The sequence below is a fragment of the Salvelinus fontinalis genome, chromosome 13 (genome assembly GCF_029448725.1).
Source record: "Salvelinus fontinalis isolate EN_2023a chromosome 13, ASM2944872v1, whole genome shotgun sequence".
Taxonomy (NCBI): domain Eukaryota; kingdom Metazoa; phylum Chordata; class Actinopteri; order Salmoniformes; family Salmonidae; genus Salvelinus; species Salvelinus fontinalis.
In genome coordinates this window covers 20,214,148-20,237,839 of record NC_074677.1, presented here as the reverse complement: position 1 = coordinate 20,237,839, position 23,692 = coordinate 20,214,148, and the positions used below count along the sequence as shown (strand labels likewise).

The 23,692-nt window shown below is 44.3% G+C and overlaps 2 protein-coding genes across 3 annotated transcripts in view; one reads left to right on the top strand and one right to left on the bottom strand.

Annotated features, from left to right (window-relative positions):
* Positions 1 to 1,264: 1,264 nt before the first annotated feature.
* LOC129868219 (ankyrin repeat domain-containing protein SOWAHA-like) lies at positions 1,265 to 3,984 on the bottom strand. Its single transcript, XM_055942003.1, has one exon. The coding sequence runs from the start codon at positions 3,414 to 3,416 to the stop codon at positions 1,974 to 1,976; it is 1,443 nt and encodes a 480-aa protein (XP_055797978.1). The 5' UTR covers positions 3,417 to 3,984; the 3' UTR covers positions 1,265 to 1,973.
* A 254-nt stretch (positions 3,985 to 4,238) lies between these two features.
* Positions 4,239 to 23,692, top strand: part of septin8a (septin 8a) — a 42,884-nt gene continuing 23,430 nt past the window's right edge. For both annotated transcript variants that reach the window (XM_055942004.1, XM_055942005.1), the window contains exons 1-4: positions 4,239 to 4,363; positions 19,638 to 19,752; positions 20,053 to 20,248; positions 21,116 to 21,302. In XM_055942004.1, coding sequence (XP_055797979.1) covers positions 4,334 to 4,363; positions 19,638 to 19,752; positions 20,053 to 20,248; positions 21,116 to 21,302 — 528 coding nt within the window. In that variant the 5' untranslated portion in view covers positions 4,239 to 4,333. The remainder of the gene's footprint in view (positions 4,364 to 19,637; positions 19,753 to 20,052; positions 20,249 to 21,115; positions 21,303 to 23,692) is intronic.

Sequence of the window (23,692 nt, the reverse complement as noted above, 5' to 3'; positions counted from 1 at the left end):
AGGGGATACCTAGTCAGTTGTACAACTGAATGCTTTACACATTTAACTCAACCCCTCTGAATCAGAGACGTGCGGGGGTTGCCATAATCGACATCCACGGCGCCCGGGGAACAGTGGGTTCACTGCCTTGCTCAGGGACACAACGACAGATTTTTACATTGTCAGCTCAGGGATTCGATCCAGTGACCTTTCGGTTACTGGCACAACGGTCTAACCACTTGGCTACCTGCCGCCCCAGGAATAACTACAATGTTGTTGATCCGACCTCAGTTTTCTCCTATCACAGCCATTAAACTCTGTAACTATTTTTAAGTCACCAGTTGCCTCATGGTCAAATCCCTTACCGGTTTCCTTATTTTCTGGCAACTGAGTTAGGAAGGACGCCTGCATCTTTTTAGTGACTGGGTGTATTGAACCACCAGCCATGGAGTAATGAATAACTTCACCATGCTCAAGAGGCTCCCGAGTGGCACAGTGGAGCTAGAGCTGTCACTTCAGACCCTGGTTTGCTTCCAGGCTGTATCACAACTGGCCGTGATTGGGAATCCCATAGGGTGTCGCACAACTGGCCCAGTGTTGTCGGGGTTAGGGTTTGGCTGGGGTAGACTGTCATTGTAAATAAGAATTTGTTCTTAACTGACTTTCCTTGTTAAGTAAAGGTTAATTCAAAAATGAAATATATTCAATGTCTGCTCTTTATCTATACCATTAGGTGCCCTTCTTTGCGAGGAATTGGAAAACTTCCCTGGTGTTTTTGGTTGAATCTGTGTTTGAAATTCACTGCTCGACTGAGGGACCTTACAGATAATTATATGTGGGGGGTACAGAGATGAGGTAGTCATTCAAAAATCATGTTATACACTATTATTGCACACAGAGTGAGTTTGTGCAACTTAAGTGACTTGTTAAGCACATTTGTAGTACTGAATTTATTTAGGCTTATAACCAAAGGGGTTGAATACTTATAGACTCAAGACATTTCAGCTTTACATTTATATTAATTTGTAAACATTTCTAAAAACATAATTCCACATTGGGTATTGTGTGTAGGCCAGTGGCACAAAATCTCAATTTAATCAATTTTAAATTCAGGCTGTAAATAACAAAATGTGGAAAAAGTCAAGGGGTGTGAATACTTTCTGAAGGCACTGTACATCAAACAATGTTTTTTTACTAACACTAACAAACTACATTATTACTAAAGTATGTATTGTATAAGACATGGAAGAAAGACAAGATGCATGTGACTTGAAAATCACAGATAAATATTTCATAGTATATCTTTGCATTTCACCAAATCCATCCTTTAAACAATGTATCAATATTCACTCATCATAACACATTCATACTACAGGAATCTTAAACAGCAAGGCCACATAGTATTGTTCACTTTCATAATTATTCATTACTGCGGCAACCTCTTCAAACAAATGTGTTTCTTAGACAGAAAATCTATCTAAAAAGATGACACAAATGACAACCCCTAAGAGTGAAGGCAGTGTTAATGGCCAGACATGAAGCCATATTCATCTCTTATGAAAAGGTTTAGTACAGGGACACATACTTTAATGTGTTAATGGATTTTTTTAAATCTGCTGGATCTGCTGAAATTGATGTTAAATCCCATCGAGCAAAAAATGCATTACCTCGTATATGAAGTCATGCATTAACTTATTCAATATTAACACGATTAGATACATTATAAATGATATTGATTACATGACACAGAGAGAGTAGCACATTTGATACTATACCTTCCATACTAGTAATATGTGTTTGTTTGATTAAAAAAGGAGTAATGAAATTATGATGGTTGCACTTGTTGATTTATAAAAAACAAAGTTCAATACAACTGAATGTTCCTGTCATAACCCCATATATTTGTATCTATATCAGAGTAAAAACCCTGAAAAGCTAAATAGATTTTATGCAAAATATCAAAATGTATTATTGTATTTCAAATCAGACTCATGTTACTTAAATGCATCTGAGGTCTCTCTGTGATTGGATGAACTCTCATCTCTCTCATCCCTCGGGTCGACACCCAGCGAATAGACAGAGGGTCGTTGCTTGTGCTTTTTCTTTTTCTCCACATGGGGATTGAAGAGGCGACTTATCGTATGCAAGCCTTTGGAGAGTTCTGGGAAGATATCTAGCTCCTCCCTTTCCGGTTGGAGCACTTCCTGGGGCTGGACCTTAGGTTCACCAAGCAGCTCCCTCACCCCAGAAGAAATTCCTTTGTGCAGGTAGTGATATGGCTTCTTTCCACAATTGTCCCTTATATTCACATCCGCTCCGTATTCATGAACCAGCATGGCCAACACAAACTCCTGGTCATGCAAAGCAGCAATGTGCAGTGGCGTGTACCCTCCATATGTTCTGGCATTGACGTCGAGGTCCATTCCACCTTGCCTGGATATGTTGATGATACTACCCACCATCTCACTGTTACCACACTTGGCCGCCCAGTGAAGGGCTGTGAAGCCGGACATGAAGTCCTTCTTCTCTGCCAGCTGTGTGTCTCTGAGGAGCAGGCCGTACACCCGTCTCCAGTGTCCAGCAGCAGAACTCACCAGCCACTCGTGCTCTGCCTCTTCCAGGGGGACTGTGGATGTGTACTTGGGCTCTTCAGAAGGTTTGGTGATCTTGACAGCCCTCCTTGGTAGCGGAGAGCTTAAACCCACACTCCTAGTGGATGGGCTTCTCTTGGTTCTAGAGGAGCAGTGTGCATCTTGGTCAGTGGATTCAGCTCTCCTTGGAGGGCCATCATCATCCTCAGATTTGAGTTTATGGATCTCTATTCTGGTCACGTTTGGAGGCATTCGTAAAGGCAGTGCAAATGGCTTCTGCACACTAGGGTTCTTTGTCTTCCCAGGATACACAGCACCCCCAGAGGGGATATATTCTCTCTGCGCATCAGAAGTATGGTCTATGTTGAAATTAAGTGACCTTTTTGGTTTGAAATCCACTTTTTCTTTAAATGCCAGCTCTATAAATGAATGCATGTCACTGTCATTTGAGACGCATTCACCGACACTTGTAATAACAGGTTCTTGGACCTTTTCAGAACTTATCTCACTTCTTCCATTTTGAGAATGTGCATTGTTCTCGCTGTTCCATACAGGTGAGGGTTCACCTGGCTCGGGGACCTCTTCACTTTCAGACTTTTGAACATCCTCTGTTTCTTGTAACAAATGCTGATATGCTTTCCTTAGTACAATATACCTGACATCTTCAATTTCTTTCACGACAGCAACAGTGTTCACAAACCTTTTGAATAGATCCCTGTTCTGTTTCTTCTCTGCGGGATCAGTGCAGTTCAGGGAATCTTTGAATTTAGTCAGCAACTCGGAATTCTTCAACTTCCCCCCTTCTTCTATCAACAGCGAGATAATAGCTTCTTGAGTCAAATCCATTTTGAACACCCTACAAACAAAAATGTCAATTCAGAAGGAACAACCGAAAGTGAAAAGACTTATCATACATATAATCCGCGATACCTGTCAGAAACTATACCTTCGCCCTACCTGCAGTTTCCGGGGACACGTGGAATAATTTGAATAATGTATGCAGACTTCTGTCTTGGGGCGGTGCTCAGAGGTGTCCTGGGGAGTAGACTGTAGTCGTCTAACATTAACTGCTACTCATTATTCATTCACTATTACTGTAGCTAACAAAAAGTTACCTCGGAGTAGCTGACCATTCTCATATTTATTTCACATATCATATGCATAGAATAATAAACATTGATACAATTATGCGTTACAATATTTAAGGAAAAGGCGATACAATGTTTCAAAAAGAAATGCCAGGTTACACTGTTTCGAGACCTCAGACCTGGCTCACATCACTTTTTCTGAAGTGGTGTAGAATGCGAGGAATCGTTTTTAGGCAATATTTTTTAGGGTTCATGTCTCGATATTCACATTTTGTAACTCAAGATAGGTTAATCGTTTTTAAAGTAGCCAAAACAAAACGTTGACTTTAAAAAGGCAGCTAAGGCTCCGCAAACTACAAATCCCATGAGTGACCTGCGAGGCAATATAGTTCATCGATGGCTTTTCATATCATCAGCGCGTAAACGCCAATGATACAGTATTGCAAATTGTCAAAGATGATTTAATTACAACCGTCAGAACGTTCCATATTTTCAACGCGCAGTCCTGTCCTTCTGGATTGTGTAGCTCCGAAGGCAAATGGGAGTTTCCAGGAAGTAGCCATATTGGAAGCGCAATCAAGCTCGTTCCACTGTGTCAGCTAGCTTACAGAGAGAGTGAGACGAGGGCAGTTTCCTTTCGCCTAGCTCGGCATTAAAACACATACATTTCGCACCATGGCTGCTACGGACGTAGACATATTTTCTGTAAGTACACACTGATATAATGTTCCGCCTATGAGTAATATACAGCTATATAAAGTACATTATAATTATTCCTGGAAGTGTGGACTATCAATAGGTATTCACGTTGGTTGGTCCTGATGGGGTTCTGCTCAGGATATGGATTCTTAATTATTTGCGAGCTTCTGAATGAATAGGACTACATATAGAGGCATCGATAGTTAATACCGGCAGTATAAAATGTGCATTAGTATCATTCCTCATTGAGTTGCACCAACTGTTTATTGGTGCTCATATAGTCTACCACCGTATGGTACAGACAATTGTAGTTTTCCCATTTCTCCTATGTCAAGCATTTAGCCTACCCCACACCGGCTACAATGTAGCAACGTTGTTTTACTAATCATTAGTTCGTTTTTTGTTTTACATGGTTCCTTTGAAAAACAAAGGTGTTGACATGTGGTTACATTTTAACTTCCTGTTTAAGCAGTCTAAAATTATGCTTATAGGCTAACCAACGTACTAACTATGTCAACGTTGTGATGGAGATTTAGCTGCTATTTACTCACAAGTCAGTCTAATAATTTGAAGAAGAAACAAGGTTGGCATCTTTCTGTTCAGTAATTAAAAATACTGAGTTTTTTTCCACTTTATTTTTGTTCATCGTTTAATTGAATATTTTATTTAACTAGGCAGGTCTTTTAAGAATTAATTATTATTTACAATGACGGCCTACCCCAGCCAAACCCTAACCCGGACGACGCTGTGCCAATTGTGCGCCACCCTATGGGACTCCCGATCACGGCCAGTTGTGATACAGCCTTGAATCGACCCGGGGTCTGTAGTGATGCCTCTAGCACTGAGAGTGCCTTAGACCGCTGCGCAACTCGGGAGCCTTTGGTCTGAATACAACACTAAACCTAAACCATGCTTATGATTGCATGTATGATAGTCAAAAAATGATGCCACAAAGACTACACAAGATGGTGTGATAAGCATTTTCTTGCTTATAAAAACAAATGAGATCCACAGTGTTAATTCACTTTTAGCGAATCCATATGGAGATTCCTTGAGTTGTTGACTTGGACAGTAAGCACTATGATTCTGGGATAAATAGATGAGCCACTCCTTCAAATTGTCACAACATTTGTTTTAGTGAAGGGAGATAATTCACCATCAAGAGAGATAACACCCCCCAAATTACAGATTGCATGCTGACTCTGTACTCCCCAAAGGCTCTATTGTATTGCCCAGTAGACAGTGATTACAGAATTAAATGATTGGCTAGATTTTAGTAGGGGATGCACTGAAATTAGTGTCAGGGAACACAGTAGCATTCCCATTGACTATCCAAGTTTTAGAAGATGAAAAACAATTGAGGCAATGTTGTAGGCTTTTTTTTGTACGCAGGACTTTGTTTAAAGGGCACTCTGTTCTTTGTGACTGGTTTTTGATAGTGAGGATGTCTAGTTGAACACAGCAGGGTGCACATAGCTATGGGAAACAATCAATGTGTCCAAACAATAAAAGGAGTAGTAGGGGTGCATCGATTGTATTCTACTATAGAGATCTATTTTGGCCTTGATTTATGTAATGAATTGCCCGTAGCCGCTGTAGCATGCTTGATTCTTACTGACCCCTAAGAACATCAGCCGTATCATGAGGCCTACATGATATTCATGCAACTAGACCCAAACACATTGCCTTGAGGTGGAAGGTATGCTTATGAGTTTTATTGCCACAATATTCCTTGGAACTTAGTTCATTTTGCCTTAAATTTGTATAATAATGGCTTTATTGATATATATGATACTAGATTCAATGATATGTGAAGTACCACAAGTTAGTGTGAGATTTTTTTGACATGAGACAATCTCTAAAGAAAATCATCCGCTTGGAAAACCAGTACCATTTATTGTCTTGGAAATGTACTATTTCTTCGACACTCTTATATCCCCATTTCAAACAGTCTCTGGGTAAAGATTGTGAGGACAGCTTCTTGTTGTTGCGTCATCAGTCTTATATTTACCACAGGACAGTCTGGAGGCAGGGCTGTCACATCCAATGTCAGAAAACATGGATTAGCTCAGGCTGTGTGTATTGGGAGTCAGTGATCTGTGTTGTCTTGTGGAGGCTATCACTCCCCCTCCGATGTTATAGATACACATGTGCTCCAATGAAAATGTGCTTTGTGACCCGTGTTATAATTCTCTCCATTTGTATTTTGTGACACCTACAGATTGGCGTGCTTCTGTCTCGTAAAATGGCCTCTGCTGGCTCTTGTCTTGTTTCTGTTTTTCCTGTTGGGCAGAGGCGTGTGACGGGAGACAGACGGAGAAGTTGCTGTCAGACAGACGGCTCTGAGTGTAACGGATGTGAAACGGCTAGCTAGTTAGCGGGTACGCGATAATAAGCGTTTCAATCGGTTACGTCACTTGCTCTGAGACTTGAAGTAGGGTTTCCCCTTGCAGTGCAAGGGCCGCGGCTTTTGTGGAGCGATGGGTAACGACGCTTTGTGGGTGACCGTTGTTGATGTGTGCAGAGGGTCCCTGGTTCGCGCCCGGGTCGGGGCGAGGGGACGGTCTAAAGTTATACTGTTACATGTGCGCGAGTGTGTTTGATCAAAAGAAAAGATGGACTTCTCTAATGTCTCTTTCCTTGGATGCCTGGTGCCATGCAATGACCACAATCTTAACCATCTACATATGTACTGGCAAAAAAATAAAAAATAAACGTGTTAAGATTTCTCCATTAGACTCAGTGCCAGTAGCAACAGCAGTAGTAGTAGTAGCCTTGTGGTTAGTGTTGGGCCAGTAACCAAAAGGTTGCTGGACTGAATCCCCGAGCTGACAAGGTAAACATCTGTCATTCTGCCCCTGAGCAAGGCAGTTAACCTACTGTTCTCTGGACACCGAAGACGGTGATGTCGACTATGGCAGCTCACCTCCCCTCTATGATTCAGAGGGGTTGGGTTAGTCAGTTGTACAGCTGACTAGGTATCCCCTTTCCCCTAGTAGTAGCAGTAGCAGCGCTAGTAGTAGCAGCGCTAGTAGTAGCAGCGCTAGTAGTAGTAGAAGTAGTAGCACTGGTAGTAGAAGTAGTAGCACTGGTAGTAGTAGTTACAGCAATTTCAGCACTAGTAGCAGCAGCAGCACTAGTAGCAGCAGCAGCACTAGTAATAGCAGTAGTAGCAGTGGTAGCACTAGTAGCAGCACTAGTAGCAGCAGCACTAGCAGTAGTAGCAGCACTAGTAGTAGCAGGACTAGCAACAGCAATTTTAGCAGTAGCAGTGGCACGAGCAGTAGCAGAACTAGCAGTAGCAGCAGCATAGCAGCAGCAGTACTAGTAGCAGCACTAGCAGCAGCAACACTAGCAGCAGCAATTTCAGCACTAGCACTACTAGCAGTAGTAGTAGCACCAGCACTAGTAGTAGTAGCAGTAGCGGTACTAGTCACACTAGCAGCAGCAGCACTAGCAGTAGTAGTAGCAGCAGCACTAGCAGTAGTAGTAGCAGCAGCACTAGCAGTAGTAGTAGCAGCAGCACTAGCAGTAGTAGTAGCAGCAGCACTAGCAGTAGTAGTAGCAGCAGCACTAGCAGTAGTAGTAGCAGCAGCACTAGCAGTAGTAGTAGCAGCAGCACTAGCAGTAGTAGTAGCAGCAGCACTAGCAGTAGTAGTAGCAGCAGCACTAGCAGTAGTACTAGCAGTAGTAGCAGCAGCACTAGCAGTAGTAGTAGCAGCAGCAGTAGTAGTAGCAGCAGCACTAGCAGCAGTAGTAGTAGCAGCAGCAGTAGTAGTAGTAGCAGCAGCAGTAGTAGTAGCAGCAGCAGTAGTAGTAGCAGCAGCACTAGCAGTAGTAGTAGTAGCAGCAGCATTAGCAGTAGTAGTAGCAGCAGCATTAGCAGTAGTAGTAGCAGCAGCACTAGCAGTAGTAGTAGCAGCAGCACTAGCAGTAGTAGTAGCAGCAGCACTAGTAGTAGTAGTAGCAGCAGCACTAGTAGTAGTAGTAGCAGCAGCACTAGCAGTAGTAGCAGCAGCACTAGCAGTAGTAGCAGCAGCACTAGCAGTAGTAGTAGCAGCAGCACTAGCAGTAGTAGTAGCAGCAGCACTAGCAGTAGTAGTAGCAGCAGCACTAGTAGTAGTAGTAGTAGTAGTAGCAGCAGCACTAGTAGTAGTAGTAGCAGCACTAGTAGTAGTAGTAGTAGCAGCAGCACTAGTAGTAGTAGTAGCAGCAGCAGCACTAGTAGTAGTAGTAGCAGCAGCAGCACTAGCAGTAGTAGTAGTAGTAGCAGCAGCACTAGCAGCAGTAGTAGTAGTAGTAGCAGCAGCACTAGCAGTAGTAGTAGTAGTAGCAGCAGCAGTAGTAGTAGTAGTAGTAGCAGCAGCAGTAGTAGTAGTAGTAGTAGCAGCAGCACTAGCAGTAGTAGTAGTAGTAGCAGCACTAGCAGTAGTAGTAGTAGCAGCAGCACTAGCAGTAGTAGTAGTAGCAGCAGCACTAGTAGTAGCAGCAGCACTAGCAGTAGTAGTAGTAGTAGCAGCAGCACTAGCAGTAGTAGTAGTAGTAGCAGCAGCACTAGCAGTAGTAGTAGTAGTAGCAGCAGCACTAGCAGTAGTAGTAGTAGTAGCAGCAGCACTAGCAGTAGTAGTAGTAGTAGCAGCAGCACTAGCAGTAGTAGTAGTAGCAGCAGCACTAGCAGTAGTAGTAGTAGCAGCAGCACTAGCAGTAGCACTAGCAGCAGCACTAGCAGTAGTAGTAGCAGCAGCACTAGCAGTAGTAGCAGCAGCACTAGCAGTAGTAGCACTAGCAGTAGTAGAAGTAGCACTAGCAGTAGTAGAAGTAGCACTAGCAGTAGTAGTAGTAGTAGTAGTAGCAGCAGCACTAGTGGTAGTAGCAGTAATTTCAGCACTAGCAGTAGCAGCACTAGTGGTAGTAGCAGTAATTTCAGCACTAGCACGAGCAGCACTAGCAGTAGTTGTAGCAGAAATTTCAGCACTAGCAGCACTAGCAGCAGCAGTAGCAGCAGTAGTAGCAGGACTAGCAGTAGTAGCAGTAGTAGTACTACTAGCAGTAGCAGCACTAGCAGCAGTAGTAGCACTACTAGCAGTGGTAGTAGCAGCAGCACTAGTAGTAGCAGTAGCGGTACTAGTCGCAGCAGCAGCACTAGCAGTAGTAGTAGTAGCAGCAGCACTAGCAGTAGTAGTAGTAGCAGCAGCAGTAGTAGCAGTAGTAGCAGCAGCACTAGCAGTAGTAGTAGTAGTAGCAGCAGTAGTAGCAGCAGCACTAGCAGTAGTAGCAGTAGTAGTAGTAGCAGCAGCACTAGCAGTAGCACTAGCAGCAGCACTAGCAGTAGTAGTAGCAGCAGCACTAGCAGTAGTAGCAGCAGCACTAGCAGTAGTAGCACTAGCAGTAGTAGAAGTAGCACTAGCAGTAGTAGTAGTAGTAGTAGTAGCAGCAGCACTAGTGGTAGTAGCAGTAATTTCAGCACTAGCAGTAGCAGCACTAGTGGTAGTAGCAGTAATTTCAGCACTAGCACGAGCAGCACTAGCAGTAGTTGTAGCAGAAATTTCAGCACTAGCAGCACTAGCAGCAGCAGTAGCAGCAGTAGTAGCAGGACTAGCAGTAGTAGCAGTAGTAGTACTACTAGCAGTAGCAGCACTAGCAGCAGTAGTAGCACTACTAGCAGTGGTAGTAGCAGCAGCACTAGTAGTAGCAGTAGCGGTACTAGTCGCAGCAGCAGCACTAGCAGTAGTAGTAGTAGCAGCAGCACTAGCAGTAGTAGTAGTAGCAGCAGCAGTAGTAGCAGTAGTAGCAGCAGCACTAGCAGTAGTAGTAGTAGTAGCAGCAGTAGTAGCAGCAGCACTAGCAGTAGTAGCAGTAGTAGTAGTAGCAGCAGCACTAGCAGTAGTAGTAGTAGCAGCAGCACTAGCAGTAGTAGCACTAGCAGCAGTAGTAGCAGCAGCACTAGCAGCAGTAGTAGCAGCAGCACTAGCAGTAGTAGTAGTAGCAGCAGCACTAGCAGTAGTAGTAGTAGTAGCAGCAGCACTAGCAGTAGTAGTAGTAGCAGCAGCACTAGCAGTAGTAGCAGTAGCAGCAGCACTAGTAGTAGTAGCAGCAGCACTAGCAGTAGTAGCAGCAGCACTAGCAGTAGTAGCAGCAGCACTAGCAGTAGTAGCAGCAGCACTAGCAGTAGTAGCAGCAGCACTAGCAGTAGTAGCAGCAGCACTAGCAGTAGTAGCAGCAGCACTAGCAGTAGTAGCAGCAGCACTAGCAGTAGTAGTAGTAGCAGCAGCACTAGCGGTAGTAGTAGTAGCAGCAGCACTAGCGGTAGTAGTAGTAGTAGCAGCACTAGCGGTAGTAGTAGTAGTAGCAGCACTAGCGGTAGTAGTAGTAGTAGCAGCACTAGCGGTAGTAGTAGTAGTAGCAGCACTAGCAGTAGTAGCAGCAGTAGCAGCAGCACTAGCAGTAGTAGCAGCAGCACTAGCAGTAGTAGCAGCAGCACTAGCAGTAGTAGCAGCAGCACTAGCAGTAGTAGCAGCAGCACTAGCAGTAGTAGCAGCAGCACTAGCAGTAGTAGTAGTAGCAGCAGCACTAGCGGTAGTAGTAGTAGCAGCAGCACTAGCGGTAGTAGTAGTAGTAGCAGCACTAGCGGTAGTAGTAGTAGTAGTAGCAGCACTAGCGGTAGTAGTAGTAGTAGCAGCACTAGCGGTAGTAGTAGTAGTAGCAGCACTAGCGGTAGTAGTAGTAGTAGCAGCACTAGCGGTAGTAGTAGTAGTAGCAGCAGCACTAGCGGTAGTAGTAGTAGTAGCAGCAGCACTAGCGGTAGTAGTAGCAGCAGCACTAGCGGTAGTAGTAGTAGCAGCGGTAGTAGTAGTAGTAGCAGCAGCACTAGCGGTAGTAGTAGTAGCAGCAGCACTAGCAGTAGTAGCAGCAGCACTAGCAGTAGTAGCAGCAGCACTAGCAGTAGTAGTAGCAGCAGCACTAGCAGTAGCAGCAGCACTAGCAGTAGCAGCAGCACTAGCAGTAGTAGTAGCAGCAGCACTAGCAGTAGTAGTAGCAGCAGCACTAGCAGTAGTAGTAGCAGCAGCACTAGCAGTAGTAGTAGCAGCAGCACTAGCAGTAGTAGTAGCAGCAGCACTAGCAGTAGTAGTAGCAGCAGCACTAGCAGTAGTAGCAGCAGCACTAGCAGTAGTAGTAGCACAGCACTAGCAGTAGTAGTAGCACAGCACTAGCAGTAGTAGCAGCAGCACTAGCAGTAGTAGAAGTAGCACTAGCAGTAGTAGAAGTAGCAGTAGTAGTAGTAGCAGCAGCACTAGTGGTAGTAGCAGTAATTTCAGCACTAGCAGTAGCATCACTAGCGGTAGTAGCAGCAGCACGAGCAGCACTAGCAGTAGTTGTAGCAGAAATTTCAGCACTAGCAGTAGCAGCACTAGCAGTAGCAGCAGTAGTAGCAGGACTAGCAGTAGTAGCAGTAGTAGTACTACTAGCAGTAGCAGCACTAGCAGCAGTAGTAGCACTACTAGCAGTGGTAGTAGCAGCAGCACTAGTAGTAGCAGTAGCGGTACTAGTCGCAGCAGCAGCACTAGCAGTAGTAGTAGCAGCAGCACTAGCAGCAGCAGCAGTAGTAGCACTACTAGCAGTGGTAGTAGCAGCAGCACTAGTAGTAGCAGTAGCGGTACTAGTCGCAGCAGCAGCACTAGCAGTAGTAGTAGTAGCAGCAGCACTAGCAGCAGCAGTAGTAGTAGCAGTAGCAGTAGTAGCAGCAGCACTAGCAGTAGTAGTAGTAGTAGTAGTAGCAGCAGTAGTAGCAGCAGCACTAGCAGTAGTAGCAGTAGTAGTAGTAGCAGCAGCACTAGCAGTAGTAGTAGTAGCAGCAGCACTAGCAGCAGTAGTAGCAGCATCAGTAGTAGTAGCAGCAGCACTAGCAGTAGTAGCAGTAGCAGCAGCACTAGTAGTAGTAGCAGCAGCACTAGCAGTAGTAGCAGCAGCACTAGCAGTAGTAGCAGCAGTAGCAGCAGCACTAGCAGTAGTAGCAGCAGCACTAGCAGTAGTAGCAGCAGCACTAGCAGTAGTAGCAGCAGCACTAGCAGTAGTAGCAGCAGCACTAGCAGTAGTAGCAGCAGCACTAGCAGTAGTAGTAGTAGCAGCAGCACTAGCGGTAGTAGTAGTAGCAGCAGCACTAGCGGTAGTAGTAGTAGTAGCAGCACTAGCGGTAGTAGTAGTAGTAGCAGCACTAGCGGTAGTAGTAGTAGTAGCAGCACTAGCGGTAGTAGTAGTAGTAGCAGCACTAGCGGTAGTAGTAGTAGTAGCAGCACTAGCGGTAGTAGTAGTAGTAGCAGCACTAGCGGTAGTAGTAGTAGTAGCAGCACTAGCGGTAGTAGTAGTAGTAGCAGCACTAGCGGTAGTAGTAGTAGTAGTAGCAGCACTAGCGGTAGTAGTAGTAGTAGCAGCAGCACTAGCGGTAGTAGTAGTAGTAGCAGCAGCACTAGCGGTAGTAGTAGTAGTAGCAGCAGCACTAGCGGTAGTAGTAGTAGCAGCGGTAGTAGTAGTAGTAGCAGCAGCACTAGCGGTAGTAGTAGTAGCAGCAGCACTAGCAGTAGTAGCAGCAGCACTAGCAGTAGTAGCAGCAGCACTAGCAGTAGTAGTAGCAGCAGCACTAGCAGTAGCAGCAGCACTAGCAGTAGTAGTAGCAGCAGCACTAGCAGTAGTAGTAGCAGCAGCACTAGCAGTAGTAGTAGCAGCAGCACTAGCAGTAGTAGTAGCAGCAGCACTAGCAGTAGTAGTAGCAGCAGCACTAGCAGTAGTAGCAGCAGCACTAGCAGTAGTAGTAGCACAGCACTAGCAGTAGTAGTAGCACAGCACTAGCAGTAGTAGCAGCAGCACTAGCAGTAGTAGAAGTAGCACTAGCAGTAGTAGAAGTAGCAGTAGTAGTAGTAGCAGCAGCACTAGTGGTAGTAGCAGTAATTTCAGCACTAGCAGTAGCATCACTAGCGGTAGTAGCAGCAGCACGAGCAGCACTAGCAGTAGTTGTAGCAGAAATTTCAGCACTAGCAGTAGCAGCACTAGCAGTAGCAGCAGTAGTAGCAGGACTAGCAGTAGTAGCAGTAGTAGTACTACTAGCAGTAGCAGCACTAGCAGCAGTAGTAGCACTACTAGCAGTGGTAGTAGCAGCAGCACTAGTAGTAGCAGTAGCGGTACTAGTCGCAGCAGCAGCACTAGCAGTAGTAGTAGCAGCAGCACTAGCAGCAGCAGCAGTAGTAGCACTACTAGCAGTGGTAGTAGCAGCAGCACTAGTAGTAGCAGTAGCGGTACTAGTCGCAGCAGCAGCACTAGCAGTAGTAGTAGTAGCAGCAGCACTAGCAGCAGCAGTAGTAGTAGCAGTAGCAGTAGTAGCAGCAGCACTAGCAGTAGTAGTAGTAGTAGTAGTAGCAGCAGTAGTAGCAGCAGCACTAGCAGTAGTAGCAGTAGTAGTAGTAGCAGCAGCACTAGCAGCAGTAGCAGCAGCACTAGCAGCAGTAGTAGCAGCATCAGTAGTAGTAGCAGCAGCACTAGCAGTAGTAGTAGCAGCAGCACTAGCAGTAGCAGCAGCACTAGCAGTAGTAGCAGCACTAGCAGTAGCAGCAGCACTAGCAGTAGTAGCAGCACTAGCAGTATCAGCAGCACTAGCAGTAGTAGCAGTAGTAGCAGCGGTAGCAGTAGTAGCAGCAGCACTAGCAGTAGTAGCAGCAGCACTAGCAGTAGTAGCAGCAGCACTAGCAGTAGTAGCAGCAGCACTAGCAGTAGTAGTAGCAGCAGCACTAGCAGTAGTAGTAGCAGCAGCACTAGCAGTAGTAGTAGCAGCAGCACTAGCAGTAGTAGTAGCAGCAGCACTAGCAGTAGTAGTAGCAGCAGCACTAGCAGTAGCAGTAGTAGCAGCAGTAGTAGTAGCAGCAGCACTAGCAGTAGCAGTAGTAGCAGCACTAGCAGTAGTAGCAGCACTAGCAGTAGCAGCAGCACTAGCAGTAGTAGCAGTAGCAGCAGCACTAGCAGTAGTAGCAGCACTAGCAGTAGTAGTAGTAGCAGCAGCACTAGCAGTAGTAGTAGCAGCAGCACTAGTAGTAGTAGCAGCAGCAGCACTAGCGGTAGTAGTAGTAGTAGCACTAGCAGTAGTAGTAGTAGCAGCAGCACTAGCGGTAGTAGTAGCAGCAGCACTAGCGGTAGTATTAGCAGCAGCACTAGCGGTAGTAGTAGCAGCAGCACTAGCAGTAGTAGCAGCAGCACTAGCAGTAGTAGAAGCAGCAGTAGTAGTAGTAGTAGTAGTAGCAGCAGCACTAGTGGTAGTAGCAGTAATTTCAGCACTAGCAGTAGCAGCACTAGAGGTAGTAGCAGCAGCACGAGCAGCACTAGCAGTAGTTGTAGCAGCACTAGCAGCAGTAGTAGCAGCACTAGCAGCAGTAGTAGTAGTAGTAGTAGCAGCAGCAGTAGTAGTACTACTAGCACTAGCAGCAGTAAAGGGTGTAGCAGCAGTAGTAGTAGTAGCAGCACTAGTAGTAGTTGCAGCAGCACTAGTAGCAGCAGCACTAGTAGTAGCAGAAGTAGTGGTAGCACTAGCAGCAGCATTAGTAGTGACAGTAGCTGGGGTGACAGCTGGAGTGGTAATAGTAGTAGTAGTGACAGGAGCAGTAGTAGTAGTGACGGTGGTAGTAATAGTATTATTGACAACAGTAGTAGTAGTATTGATAGTAGTAGTAGCAGTATTGACAGCGGTAGTAGTAGTAGGGACAGCGGTAGTAGTAGTAGGGACAGCGGTAGTAGTAGTAGGGACAGCGGTAGTAGTAGTAGGGACAGCGGTAGTAGTAGTAGGGACAGCGGTAGTAGTAGTAGGGACAGCGGTAGTAGTAGTAGGGACAGCGGTAGTAGTAGTAGGGACAGCGGTAGTAGTAGTAGGGACAGCGGTAGTAGTAGTAGGGACAGCGGTAGTAGTAGTAGGGACAGCGGTAGTAGTAGTAGGGACAGCGGTAGTAGTAGTAGGGACAGCGGTAGTAGTAGTAGGGACAGCGGTAGTAGTAGTAGTAGTAGGGACAGCGGTAGTAGTAGTAGTAGGGACAGCGGTAGTAGTAGTAGTGACAGCAGTAGTGGTAGTAGTAGTGACAGCAGTAGTAGTAGTGACAGCGGTAGTAGTAGTAGTGACAGCGGTAGTAGTAGTAGTAGTAGTAGTAGTGACAGCGGTAGTAGTAGTAGTGACAGCAGTAGTGGTAGTAGTAGTGACAGCAGTAGTAGTAGTGACAGCGGTAGTAGTAGTAGTGACAGCGGTAGTAGTAGTAGTAGTAGTAGTGACAGCGGTAGTAGTAGTAGTAGTGACAGCGGTAGTAGTAGTAGTAGTAGTGACAGCGGTAGTAGTAGTAGTAGTAGTAGTGGCAGCGGTAGTAGTAGTGACAGCGGTAGTAGTAGTGACAGCGGTAGTAGTAGTGACAGCGGTAGTAGTAGTGACAGCGGTAGTAGTAGTAGTAGTGACAGCGGTAGTAGTAGTAGTAGTGACAGCGGTAGTAGTAGTAGTAGTGACAGCGGTAGTAGTAGTGACAGCGGTAGTAGTAGTAGTAGTAGTAGTGACAGCGGTAGTAGTTTCAGCAGTAGTAGCAGTTTCAGCAGCAGTGGTAGTAGCATTTGTAGTAGTAGCAGTAGTAGTATTTGTAGTAGTGGCGGCAGCAGCAGTAGTAGTAAATGTATGTTGATGCTAATATGATGTACAATATTCCATATGATAACAGCGTAATAATTAATATGCCTTATACAAAAAAAAAAAACAGTTTCACTAATTAATGTTCATTAAGTTAATAATTATGACACACCCCTCACTATTGTCATTAGTTGCACTGTTTGTCTACATAACCTGGTTCTGGTATTCATGACATTACCCTGAGGAAGGCACAGTGATGCCGAAACGTTGGTAAATACCCATTAAATTGCTGGGAGATTACACCTGGAGTGTGCGACTTTCTTTATTTTGATAGTTTATAGTTTATTCGCCGTTAGTCAGCACCTCCACACAAACTATTTTTTCTGGGTGTGCACCAGCTCATGTTTTTTTTAAACTACTACTACTGCCGCTACTACTACTAGTGCTACTACCGTCACTACTGCTGTCAATACTACTACTGTTGTCACTACCACCACTACTACTACTACTGTCACTCCAGCTGTTGTCACTCCAGCTACAACTACTTCTACTACCACTGTCAATACTACAACTACTACTGTCACAACTACTACTACTGTCACAACTACCAGTGCTGCTACTACTAGTGATGCTACCATCACTACTATCGTCACTACTACCGTCACCACTACTACTGCTGCTGCCACTACTACTACTACTGCCAGTACTACTACTACTGCCACTACTACTGCTAGTAGTAGTAGTAGTGACCGTAGTAGTGACCGTAGTAGTGACCGTAGTAGTGACAGTAGTAGTGGCAGTAGTGGCAGAAAGTAGTAGTGACAGCAGTAGTAGTAGTGACAGCAGCAGCAGTAGTAGTAAAGACAGTAGTAGCGGTAGCAACACTAGTAGTATTAGTAGTGACAGTTTGTATGATGGCAATTTGCATATACTCCAGAATGTTATGAAGAGTGATCAGATGAATTGCAAAGTCCCTCTTTGCCATGCAAATGAACTGAATCCCCCAAAAACATTTCCACTGCATTTCAGCCCTGCCACAAAAGGACCAGCTGACATCATGTCAGTGATTCTCTCGTTTACACAGGTGTGAGTGGTGACGAGAACAAGGCTGGAGTTCACTCTGTCATGCTGATTGAGTTCGTATAACAGACTGGAAGCTTCAAAAGGAGGGTGGTGTTTGGAATCATTGTTCTTCCTCTGTGTACCATGGTTACCTGCAAGGAAACACGTGCTGCCATTGCTTTGCACAAAAAGGGCTTCACAGGCAAGGATATTGCTGCCAGTAAGATTGCATCTAAATCAACCATTTATCGGATCATCAAGAACTTCAAGGAGAGCGGTTCAAATGTTGTGAAGAAGGCTTCAGGGTGCCCAAGAAAGTCCAGCAAGCGCCAGGACCGTCTCCTAAAGTTGATTCAGCTGCGGGATCGGGGCACAACCAGTACAAAGCTTGCTCAGGAATGGCAGCAGGCAGGTGTGAGTGCATCTGCACGCACAGGGAGGTGAAGACTTTTGGAGGATGGCCTGGCGTCAAGAAGGGCAGCAAAGAAGCCACTTCTCTCCAGGAAAAACATCAGGTACAGACTGATATTCTGCAAAAGGTACAGGGATTGGACTGCTGAGGACTGGGGTAAAGCCATTTTCTCTGATGAATCCCTTTTCCGATTGTTTGGGACATCCAGAAAAAAGCTTGTCCGGAGAAGACAAGGTGAGCGCTACCATCAGTCCTGTGTCATGCCAACAGGAAAGCATCCTGAGACCATTCATGTGTGGGGTTGCTTCTCAGCCAAGGGAGTGGGCTCACTCACAATTCTGCCTAAGAACACAGTCATGAATAAAGAATGGTACCAACACATCCTCCGAGAGCAACGTCTCCCAATCATCCAGGAACAGTTTGGTGACGAACAATGCCTTTTCCAGCATGATGGAGCACCTTGCATAGTAACATCTGTAACATCTGACAAAAATATCTAAAGACACTGAAGCAGCTAACTTTGTGATAATTAATATTTGTGTCATTCTCAACTTTTGGCCACAACTAGAATTAGTAGTAGTATTGACAGTGGCTGGAGTGACAGTAGTAGTAGTAGTAGTGACAGTGGCTGGAGTGACAGTAGTAGTAGTGGTATTGATAGTAGTAGAATTAGTAGTAGTAGTGACAGTGGCTGGAGTGACAGTAGTTGGTAGTAGTAGTGACAGTAAATGTCGTGGTAGGAGCTGCAATAGTATTGGTCGTAGTAGTAGTGACTGTAGATGTAGTGGTAGTAGCATTGGTGGTGGTAGTGACAGTAGTAGTGATATTGATAGTAGTAGTGACAGTAGTAGTGACAGTGGCTGTAGCATTAGTAGCTGCAATAGTATTAGTGGTGGTTGTAGTAGCAGTGGTGGTGGTAGTAGTAGAGGTGATGGTAGTAACAGTAGTAGTAGCAGTAGTAGTAGTAGTGATGGTGTTAGTAGTAGCAGCAGCAATAGTAGTGATGGTAGTAGTGATGGTGGTAGTAGTAGTGATGGTGTTGCTGATGGGGTGTGTCGTTTCAGTTCACTGAAGCAGAGAGACTTCAGCTGGGGATGGAAATGAGTTTTTCAGGCCTACTCTACTGGGGGTCTGTCAGTCTGTCTGGTTCAAAGATCCAGGTTTTGCCCTTTTTTCAGTTCTTTGTAATTTGTGTAATATATTCTCACAGATGAAGCAAGGGACTGTACAAAGTTTCCCATGAAGGAGCATTTACATTTTTTGTCACTGTTTACGCTCAGCTATTTCTCTGTGATCCAGTGATTTACATGGGATTTTTTCTTACCTACAGACTTTTTTTTAAACAGAGGCAGCATTCCTCCTTTACTTTGTACTCCTATACTGACCTCTGTCCTTTACTATATAGCAAGGATGGATGCCTCTGTCTCAACTTTTCTGACGTAATTCAATCAGAGTTCATATCTGGGGAGTTTGTGTCCACGTCCTCAGTTTTGCTAGATCCTTGATATGACACACTGGGGCAGGTTTTGTGTGTGCATTTCTTTTGTGGCCCTCAGTCGATTCTAGTTACACATTGGCCTGCCTGCCTGCACCGCTCAGCTCTCAGGCTGTGTCCGGTGACATCAGCTCCCAAATATGCAGCCTTAGTGGGAAAGGCTAAGCCAGACATGCTGGGATGGACCCATTGATCTCAAGGTGCTATCCATCTGAGATGAGCAAGATGAGGGACTACATTATTGCTTCCCCACAAATCACCCATAATTAGAGATGTGCTGTTCACATGAGAGTAGCAGGCTAACTTCCTTTGCGGGGGACAGATTTCTTTGGTATGACCTCAATTAATCCGAAGTCATTTGACTGTTGGAATCTCTGGTGCCTGTTATCAGTGCAGAGATGTCAGCTCCTGTTTTGAAGGATTTTTCCACCAACCTCAGCTCCTCGGCCAGAGTGCTCATCTCGTAATTGAAGGCACATTATGACGAGCTACATGTCTGTAGAATTAATTATAAGAACATTTCATATGCACAGGGAAACAGTTTAGCGTGGCAGTAGTTATCCATAATCCTTAAGTCCTCGATTCAGTACTACCGTCCATTTACTCTGTGTATTCCCCTCGCGTATCTCCAGTTTTGCCGTCATTTTTGATTTGTTTAATCTTGTATTTTTTTCAGAATGAAGAAAAGCGTAATCTTAGTTTGGGTGGCCATGTTGGTTTTGACAGCCTTCCCGATCAGTTGGTCAGTAAATCAGTGACACAGGGATTCTGCTTCAATATCCTCTGTGTAGGTGAGTATCGAACCACATGGTAGTACACTAACAGTAACACTGTGTGTCTCACGGGCTGTATCCCAAATGGCACCGTATTTCCTACTATATGTAGTGCACTACCTATAGGGCTTTGGTCAAAGGTAATTCACTATGTAGGGGATAGGGTGCCATTTGGTATGCAGCCAGGGTTGTTTCTGCCCTTGACTCAAAAGAGAACAAATGACTGTGCTGCTGTGAAGAGGCTGTAATCAGAATGTCCCTCCTGAGAGTTACTGAGACCTAACAACACTTTTCTCTTTTCTCTCTCATGCTTTCTAGGGGAAACGGGTATTGGCAAGTCGACGTTAATGAATACGCTTTTTAACACAATGTTTGAGAATGAGGAGGCCAGCCACTACCAGAATGGCGTGTGTATGCGGCCCAGAACATATGACCTTCAGGAGAGCAACGTCCACCTCAAGCTGACTATTGTGGACACTGTGGGGTTTGGGGACCAGATCAACAAAGAGGAGAGGTAAGCAACTGATGCTGAGAATCAGATATTCAGCTGATAAATAGTTGGAAGTATTGAGTCTCTTTTATCATGTGCATACTCTCCCAGTGCATGATAATATGCCATCTTTTGGAGTAAATTGCTTACATTGCCTGGAATGTAGACAAGACGAGCACAGTTAAACTGTAATTTTGAGGACTTGATCTCCCCCCTGAATGGAGGGGGGTGTAGAATGATGATGAGGAGGCCATTCTTGGTTTGAACTACAGCTGTCGGACTGAGTGTTTGTGTAACCTCCGCAGCAAGAGGGCTCACACCCCCCCTGAATGATACAGTGGGAGGAACAGGCCGTAACTCATCGTGTTTGGGAAAATACTGCTGCAGCGATGCATCCCAAACAGCCTTTTTAAAGGTCATCAATGATGCATTCTGGGAAAATAGCTCAGAGATGTAAAGAGGAAAGAGGGGAAGGTTAAACATTGTACATTTGTTCTTGGAAAGCTTCCATATTACTTACCTTCTCTCCAAGCTACAGTATAATGATGGACACAGGGATGGCTAATACTTTAGGTTTTTGATTTCATCTGATTTCCAGGGTTGATCAGTGACTTTCTATGTTATTTGTCTCACTTCATCTGTAGAATGCTAGACTAAACACACTGGCATATTAAATGTTCACCTCTGTGACCTCTTAAGTATTTACAATTTGTGATACTTGATAGTGTAAGGTCAGATTAACCTGAGTAGATGCAGGTTATTTCTGTACACACACAGGCATCTGATATCCCCACTGGCAACTTTGAAAGAAACAATGAAAGAACATGAGATACTGGGACCAAAATGTCAACCCAATAACCACTTAGTAAAACATTTATTTTATTTTTTCAGTTATAAACCGATAGTGGACTATATCGACACACAGTTTGAAAACTACCTCCAGGAAGAGCTGAAAATCAAGCGCTCCCTCTTCAACTACCACGACGGGAGGGTCCACATCTGTCTGTACTTCATTGCTCCCACAGGGCATTCGCTGAAGTCTTTGGATTTAGTTACCATGAAGAAACTGGACAGCAAGGTAAAGGATCACTACCACCAATGCCTTGTGGGCAAAAAACAGACACCATCCTATTGTTTGACTTGTATAGATGCTGAAATCCTTTGACTCGTGTGGATTTCTCACAGTGGAATAGCTAGCTCTTCATGTTGGGGTGGGGACCAGCTGACAGACATTCAAGATCACATGTTATTGGATGGTTCAGGTTCATATCGTTCCCTATTATATTTGGCAGACTGCTTAAGCAAGTATGTTTGTTGTAACTTACGCCTATGAAGATCATTGTATTTTATGTGAATAACTGAGTATTGGGCAGCAGATCCATAGTTTAGGATAATTTTGATTTCATTTAGCTTTACGTTGTTAAAATAGGCCTACCATTTTTTTTTTTCCAAATATATACACTCACTCAAGTAATCTAATACTAACCTCCGTTTGGATATTTGATTAATCGATTAACCGTACCCATCCCTAAAATTGACTGTGGTCTATTGGAAACACATGAATGATCGTTGCCTCAATTAGTGATCTGGTGCAATGAATCTTGTCACTTTTGCAGTTTAAGCATGAACGAGGGTGAGGGAAAGAGAATGTCACTAGTAGTGCAGTCAAGTTTTATTGACCCCAAAGAGGGCGGGTGAAATCTGTGAAATACTCCGGCTAACACTTGACAAACCTGACAATACATCCAGTACTCCAACTCCTATTACGACCCTACCAAGCTCATATATCAGGCCAGTTGTATGGCCTATAGAGCTGTTCTAGGAATGGTGGAGACGAAATGCCAGGCTTGTTTGTGTCTAGAAATGTGATGACTCATATCAAACAGATGGTATGGTTATGATAGGGCTGGGCGTTATCCAGATTTTCATACCGTCATACTGAGTGTACAAAACATTAGGAACACATTGTAGTTGTCATACTTCCAAAATCACATTGTTGTCACGTCTTCCTTGGGAGGTCTGGAGAATTTAGCAACACCATTTTGAATAGTCCGCTTGGAGCGGATGTTACATTTTAAGAACCCTCCCCCCATACGCCCGTTGAATGGTTATTTTTTATTTTATTATTTATTTGTATTATGAACAAAGCAAATACAAACATGTACATAAACCTAACAGACGGGTATTGCATATCAAATACATTTTCATTTTGTTAAAGTTTTATGGTACGTATTGCTTTTTTGTTTTTACACTTACTGATAGAAATGATCTTAAATAATGTGAAGAGAGGTTTGTTCTCTGCCCACTTCATTTTATGGATAACTAATCTGCCAGGAAAAATAAACAAATGAACAATGAAAGTTAAATAATTTGGATCAAAATAAACATAATATCAGAGCCTCTCAAATTAACATTAATAGTCGTTTCTTTTAATATATAATCTTCTAACTCACGCCAATCATCTTACATAAGAACAGTCCCAAAATAAATGGTCAAGAGTTTCTGGGTCACAAGCACAAAATACAAATTTGTTATCAATAGCTATTTAGAATCTGTGTATAATAAATGTCTTTACAGGGTAGATTCTATGAATGAGTTTGTATGATACTTCTTTCACCTTATTAGATATACAATATTTACCAGATAACAACAAGGCTGCATTCCAGTTCACTTGTCCGAGGGCTGCATTCCAGTTCACTTGTCCGAGGGCTGCATTCCAGTTCACTTGTCCGAGGGCTGCATTCCAGTTCACTTGTCCTAGGGCTGCATTCCAGTTCACTTGTCCTAGGGCTGCATTCCAGTTCACTTGTCCGAGGGCTGCATTCCAGTTCACTTGTCCTAGGGCTGCATTCCAGTTCACTTGTCCGAGGGCTGCATTCCAGTTCACTTGTCCGAGGGCTGCATTCCAGTTCACTTGTCCGAGGGCTGCATTCCAGTTCACTTGTCCGAGGGCTGCATTCCAGTTCACTTGTCCTAGGGCTGCATTCCAGTACATTTTAGCAGAGGGAATAGCAACATTTGGACAGTTTTTCTTATATACATGTTATTACATTTATAGGTCAAAATGTAAATTCCTTCTTGCTGTATTGAGGCTACAAAATCCTCAACAGTTGCGCTTTGAGTACTGTTATATTCTCCTAAAAGAAGAATAGCACCTTTTATGGACAGCTCTAACAACAATTTGATACTCCTCAGGAGTGAATGTAACGTTGTGTGTTCTGGATAATCATATAGTTGTCCATCATTATTCAATAATTGTTTATCCCAGATAATGCTGTTGTCAAACCAGTTCTGGAAAAATATAGACTTGTTTTTGTATTTTATGTCTTTATTATTCCAGATTGTTTATCTATGTGGGGAAAAATTATGTTTGTACTTGAGGTTCCAAGTTAGAAATCAGATGTTATTGGTCACATACATACACGTGTTTAGCAGATGTTAATGCTTGTGAAGAACTTGTTTATGAAA

Bases quoted from the DNA above. Each gene is read 5' to 3' on its own strand.
- LOC129868219 (XM_055942003.1), bottom strand. From the start codon at position 3,416: ATGGATTTGACTCAAGAAGCTATTATCTCGCTGTTGATAGAAGAAGGG.